The following is a 6,876-nucleotide window of genomic DNA, read 5'->3' on the forward strand; positions in this document are numbered from 1 at the left end:
TTAGTCACTCGCCCATTAATTGATTCTCTCTCTCTCTCTCTCTCTCTCTCTCTCTCTCTCTCTCTCTCTCGTTTTTATGAATCCATTATTCTTTAGCTGCAGCTTTAGTCACTTGCACATTAATTGACTCTCTCTCTCTCTCTCTCTCTCTCTCTCTCAGATCGATGTCACGTAATTATCTCAGACAAACGAGAAAATACGGGAGAAGAGATGGGCGTAGGAAGAGGTGCGGAGAAAGATTGGGAATTAATGAGTTTAATTTTGCTACATTACTGGCCGAGTATGTTTTGCACTCTTCATTACAGTTACAGGAGTCCCAGTCAGCAAGTGGAAAGATATATTATTAATGCAAGCCCAGAATCCCAAAAGATTGTTCCCCCAAAGAAAAAACAAGATAACAGATCCAAATTCAAGATCCGTTCATCTCGAGTTGGCCTAATTACATCTTTACTGATTCTGTACAGTATTAGTTGTCTCATGGTAGTATATCAACTTTCCCCGTAAACAATAGCTTAACCTAGATCTATTGTATGCAAATCTGTGCAGGGTTAGAATCGTAATAAGTCTAGTTATTGTCATGGAGTCGTATTAATGTTTATATTTGGGGAAAGGGAGGGCAAGAAGAGGAAGACAGGAGAAGAGGAAAGAAGAGGGGAGAGAAGCGAAGAGTAAGTACCGTAGGAGTCGCGAAGAAAGAAGACAAAAAGAGAGTATATGAGATGTAATAGGTACGAAGGTGAAGATAGGAGGCAAAGGAAGAGGATTTATGAAGAGCGAAGAGGGGATGTAACGCGTACATAAAACAGATGAGGCAGAAGAGATGATGATGGAGAGAAGGAAGTAAAAGGAAATGAAAGGAAACGAAGAGAAAAAGATGAGGAAGGAGGAGGAGAGGAAGAAGGAGGAGAGGATGCAGTGAGAAAGTGTAAGAGGGAAAGAGAAGAGATGAGAGATAATAGGAAGAAATACAGAGAAAGAAGGGAATGAGGAAAAGAAGATAGGATTCAGGAAAAGAATGGAGAGGCGACAGCAAGAGACAAGCAGCGACAGACAAGAGAGAGAGAGAGAGAGAGAGAGAGAGAGAGAGAGAGAGAGCAGAAGAGGAGACTGGAAAAGATGGGAGGAAAGGGGGCAGGAAGAGATGAGGAAGATTGGTGATGAAAGGATAAGATAAACACTGAAATGAAATTTATCAAACCTAAAGGGGGAGAGAGAGAGAGAGAGAGAGAGAGAGAGAGAGAAACTACAAATTTTACTGAAACATATGTGAAAAAATTGAAAAAAAAAAAATTATGAAAAGGGAGAAAAAGAAGACGAGGAAGAACGGATGACATGGATGAAAGGCTGAAAAAGAGGTAGAGAGGAATGAAAAAAGAAAAGTGGGGAGGAGGAATATTTTTAAAAAGTGATAGATGGCGGAGGATAAAGCGAATGAGAAAGAGGCTGATGGAGGTGAGCGAAACGAAGTATAAATAAAAAAATATTGTAGTTAATGAAGGGAAAGAGTGATAAGATATGAGAAGTGAGGAAAAGGAAGGCGCCAAATATTTTTAAACTTGTGCAGAGAAGGAAGGACATATAAATAGAAGGAAAAGAAGAAAAATGAAGGAAGTCATGATAAAATAAAATATATGAAGAGAAGGAAGAAGCCAGATAGTTTGGAGAGAGGGAGGGTAGTATAAATAAGGTCAATAAAGATGAGGAATTGAAGGAGGTCGTGAAAAAATTGGAGATGAGGAGAAGAAAGAAGTTATTTTGAAGATGGCGAAGAGAGAAGGACGTATAAATAGGAGGAATAAAGAGGGAGAAATGAAGGACGTCGTGATAAAGTAGGAGAGATGAGGAGAAGGAAGGCGCCAGACGGACCCTGCTGGAGGAGTGTCACTGACCCTCCTCCACTACCCCCTTCACCCCCTCCCCCCGGACATCTCCTCTTTACCTCTATTTCTTCCCTCCCCCCCCCACCTAATCCCCATCCCTCCTCTTCTTTCTCCTCCATTTTCTACTTCCTTTCCACTTCTCCATCCCTTGCCTCCCCTCTTCTCCCTCTTCCTTTTCCCCCGTTTCTTTCCTCTTCCTTCCCTACCCCCTCCCTCGTCTTCTCTTTCCTTCATTTCTACCCTCCTTTCCACGCCTTCATCCCTTCCATCCCACCTTCTCTTCTCTTTCCACCATTCCCTCCCTCCTTTCCATCCCTCCATCCCTTCCTTCCCACCTCTCTCATCTCTTTCCTGCATTTCTCTTCCCGCCTCATAGTATTCCACCCTCTCCCTCATGTCTTTCCTTCATTTCATTCCTCTTTCCGTCCCTCCACCCGTCTTTTCCCCTCTATTTCTTCCCTCTTTGTGACCCTGATTCCCTCTTTCCATCCATCCACCCGTCTTCATTCCTCTGTTTTTTCCCTCCTTCCACCCCTCATTCCTTCCTCCGTTCCTCCTTTTCAACCCCTCCACCCACCTCCTCTCACTCACCCTACTCTTCTCTTCTATTTCATCCTTCGTTCCATCCCCCATTCCCTCCTTTTCGTTCGTGTCTTCTCTCCGTCCATCCACCCTCTTTCCTTCCTGCCCCCTCATCCTCTTCAGCCACTCCTCTTACTCATCGCCCTCTTAATCTTTCGCCTGTCTCCTCCACATCTTCCCTTCCATCTGTCTGTCACTCATTACTTCATCTTCCCTTTTTCATCGAGTTCCCTCCTCCCCCCAACCGTCAATTATCACCCTTCCATCTCCTTCCCCCACCCTTCCACAGCCACTCCTCTTTACTCTATCCTTTTCCTTCCTCAGTTTCTCATCTCCCTTCCTTTCCACCCTGCTGCCTCTCCTATCCACCTCCCTCCCTTCCCCTCCACCCTATCTTTCCTCCACATCTTCCCTCCTCTTTCCATTTAGCTCCCTCTCTCCCCCACTATCGATTCTTCTCCCTCTGCCTCTCGTCCCTTCATCCTCTTCTAAAGTAGGTGGTAAGGAAAAGGACAACATAGACACAGGGCATTGACGGTGAAACAGAAGATTCTTGCAGTGGAAGGATAGGACAGATACGGGGCACAGGCGGTGAAACAAAAGATTATTGATTGTAGGGTATGATTTAGGTTTCGTTATCTGAGTATTGCCGCATTAGCTTGTGTATCCACCCAACAAAGTCCGTAGGTGTCAGCGGGATTTGAACTCCTGTCCAAGCGCCCTGCGAACATTGAGGCCAGTACTAAATTGTCCAGGCTACTCAGTTTCCTACACTACCTCTTCCATGCCTCTCTCTTTTCTGCAATTCCTCTCCCCTCCACCACCTCTTCCATGCTCTTCCCTTTTCTGCTTTTCCTCTTTCCTTTCACTCTCTTTCTTCCATCTCCCTCCTTTACTTCCCATCACTTTCTTGTACTTCGGTCCACTACCCTCCTTCACTCCTCCATATCCTCATCTCATTCCCCTCTTTCACCCTTTTCCCTCCCTTCTTCGCCCCTCCACCACCATCACCTTCATTCTTCACCCCTCTTTATCTTTCCTCTCACTTCTCTCCTTCACCCCCTCTGCCTCCTTCCTCCACTCCACCTCCCTTCTCCACTCCCTTCTCCCCTTCTCATCTTTTTTTTTTCCCCCCTACGATTTGACTGGCTGTTATTATCACCTCTTACTTCCTTTCTACCCCCTACTCTTTCTCCTCCTTTTACTCCCCCTCTCCCCGTCAGTCTTTCCCATCACCTCTTTCTCCTCATCATCTCTATCTCTTGTATGTCCCCCACTCCTCCTGTTTCTCTCCTCCCCTCCCCTCCATCTCCATTATCCCTCCCTCACTTTTTCCCTTCATCCCATACCTCCCACTCCTCATTATCAGTCATCCCTCTCGCACTACCTCTTCCTTCCCTCTCCCCTTCCCCCTCCCTCATCATTCCTCCTCCCCTCTCCCTCTTATCCTTCCAGTTTTTACCCTCCTATCCTCCGGCTATCCTTTAATCTAGTTTTTCTGTGCTCTGTTGACATCCGCTATCCATCAGTAGCATAACTCTCTCTCTCTCTCTCTCTCTCTCTCTCTCTCTCTCTCTCTCTCTCTCATATTTGTACCAGGATACATTCTGAGGTTTACCTTCAACCACCAAATGAGTCGGTAGAGGAGGGAAAGGGAAAGGGGAGGCAAGGGGGGACGAGGGAAGGGGAGGGGAAGAGAGGGATGAGGTAGACAAGGATGAAGTAAACAGGGAAAGGAGAGGAGTTAGGAGGGAAAAGCCAAGAAAATGAAAAAAAAAAAAAAAGAGGGGAGGAGAAATGAAGGGAAGGGGGAGGCAGAGAGGAAGGGAATGGAGAGGAGGTAGGAAGGAGAAGCAAAATGCAAGAAAATGGACGAGGGAGGGGGGAATGAAGGGAAGGGGGGGGGAGAGGGGAAGGAAGAGGAAACAGGGACAGAGACAAGGCGGGAGGGAGAGGCAGGAGAAAGCAGGGAAGAGGAGGGAAAAGAGGGAAACAGGAGAAGGGGGGGGGGTCAGAGGGATGGGGAAAGGGTGGGAGAGCGAGGTAGGGGGAAAAGGAGAGGGAATGGAGAGACAAGAGAGTGGCGAAGGAAACAGGGAAGGGGGAGAGGAGGGGGTGAGTGGGAAGGCCGGGGGGAATGAAGGAGGAGAGGGGAGGGCGAGGGAACATGTCTGCGTGAGAATATATTAGTTCGAGTAATGGGTTAATTGTTGGTGGCAGTGCTAGGCTGAGTTACTCTCGTGTGTGTGTGTGTGTGTGTGTGTGTGTGTGTGTGTGTGTGTGTGTGTGTGTGTGTGTGTGTGTGTGTGTGTGTGTGTAAGAGGTTCTGTGAGGCAGTAACTATTTCTTTGCACTTGTTTCCTTCCTTGGGGTAGGTGTACAGCTGGCGTCAGTAGTTCTTGTACACTGTCTGCGGGCTGTATCGGAGGCTCAACAGACGTACGGTACATCTGTTAAGCCTCCGATGCAGCCCACCTATCAACAGTAATCACGTGGGTTGGAGTTTCGCTGCTTAAGTTCAAGATATGAAAATTGTAAAAGAAATCATTATTCCGGACTGTGCAGTGAGCAAGAACAGTGACGCTGATATTGTACAGGGAGGCCAATCGTTCGTATCCGCGCTGTAGATTCAAGTGCGTACACTTGAGATAACATTCTAATTTAATTTACGGACTACGTACTAGGATTTTACTCGAGATAATCAAAACGTCGAATTTTTGTCTGATTAACATCTACTCGGTTATTATGACCATAACAACAAAAAGACAACTCGACCTATTACTTAACCCACTGACTGCCATAGTTCTTTTACCTTAACATGACCGAGATTTTCGTTCTTTTGTATAGCCTCTTATCTCGGTGGCAAAATACAGTACTAGGACTCCGCATTCCTTTTCATAGCACGTCTCCGGGACATGTATTCTTTTTCATAGCACTTGTTCTTGACAAGCATCTAGATGGAGAGATGACAATTTTAGACCAAAATAAAGGGGAAAAAAAGGTACAAGATTGTCTCTGGTGAAAAAATTGGTGTGATTTTAGCCAGAATAAATGACCGAAGTGCGTCGATAGCAAGGGAAGGGAGGAGCTGTGATGAGAACCGTGAATAATGATAAGTTCCCTATGATGTTCTGATTCCGTGGAGGCTACACTCTCAACACGGCTGCCTGGATTTCCTTGTTGCACACACACACACACACACACACACACACACACACACACACACACACACACACACACACACACACACACACACACACACACACACACACACACACACACACACACACACACACACACACACACACACACACACACACACACACACACACACACACACACACACACACACACACACCTTAGGCGACGGTGAAATTTAACCCTTTCATTGCACTGACCCACATTATATTTTCTTCTTATATCAGCCAGATGATTTTATTCAGCTTTACTTTTCGGGCTGGAGGGATTAGTCAGAGCTTTCATTAACCCCGGCATTTTGTATGGCCCTCTTAAGCTGAATTAAATCTTCTGGAAATGGTAAGAATAAAATAAAAATAACGCACTTCGGGTAAAGGGGTCCAACTGACACTTTTTTGAGTTTTGTTGGAGTGTCAGTTGCTCTCGACAGTAAAAAATCAAGCTGTGAATTTATATTACGTCCATGTAATTAAAAAATTTGATAAAGTTTCACGAAAAAAAATATCATATACGTCTTGCACCTTTATTACTTGGCCCAGATGTTGTTCATTTTGCAGCATTTTTCACATAGTACAGTGACTACAGCCGCACAGTAACACGTATCCGTGACTTGCATCATATTCTCTTGTTATGGTATTGTTTCGACTCGACATTTAAGATGGAGAAATGGGAGTTTTAGACCAGGTTAAAGTAAAAAGAGAACAGTTTACGTCTGTTCCCTGTCAATAAAACTAACCAGTTGCTACTTTCCAAACCGCAAAGCAGCAGCACCTGGACTGTTCCTCACGACTTGTGGTCAGTTGCCATCCCGGAACATCTTGAAATGTGTGTTAAGAGAACGCGGACTGAAGCGTGAGGGTGCATAGGCTATAAACGCTGAGTGTGTGCTGTGTGAGGGTGCATAGGTTGTGTGTATGGTGTAAGGTTGCGTAGGTGCTAGTAAGGAACGCTGAGTGTATGATGTAAGGGTGCGTTGGCGAGTGTAAGTAAGCATGAGAGTGCGGCAGTGCAAGGCTGCCTAGGCGGGTGTATGGAATGCCGAGTGTATGATGGTGGTGTGGCCGGATGCAGTTCTGGAGCTTGTGATCATTACCTCCTGAATGATGGCAAAGGTGAATGGGAGCGAGGACAAGAGACGGCAGGTTACAGCCAAGGACAAAAGTTCGCCTGATAGTTCACTTCATATAATTCTTACTTCCCTCTACTGGCTGATGTA

General features: G+C 45.8%; 1 protein-coding gene across 1 annotated transcript in view; it reads right to left on the bottom strand.

The window, feature by feature from the left end:
* LOC145413005 (uncharacterized) overlaps positions 1 to 6,467 on the bottom strand; it is a 28,372-nt gene extending 21,905 nt beyond the window's left edge. The window contains exon 1 of the mRNA XM_080282825.1: positions 6,448 to 6,467. Within this exon, the coding sequence (XP_080138951.1) occupies positions 6,448 to 6,467 (20 nt within the window). The remainder of the gene's footprint in view (positions 1 to 6,447) is intronic.
* Positions 6,468 to 6,876: the final 409 nt, after the last annotated feature.

Source organism: Coenobita brevimanus, chromosome 94 (assembly GCF_032717465.1).
Source record: "Coenobita brevimanus isolate Jiangsu-jjx chromosome 94, ASM3271746v2, whole genome shotgun sequence".
Lineage (NCBI taxonomy): Eukaryota > Metazoa > Arthropoda > Malacostraca > Decapoda > Coenobitidae > Coenobita > Coenobita brevimanus.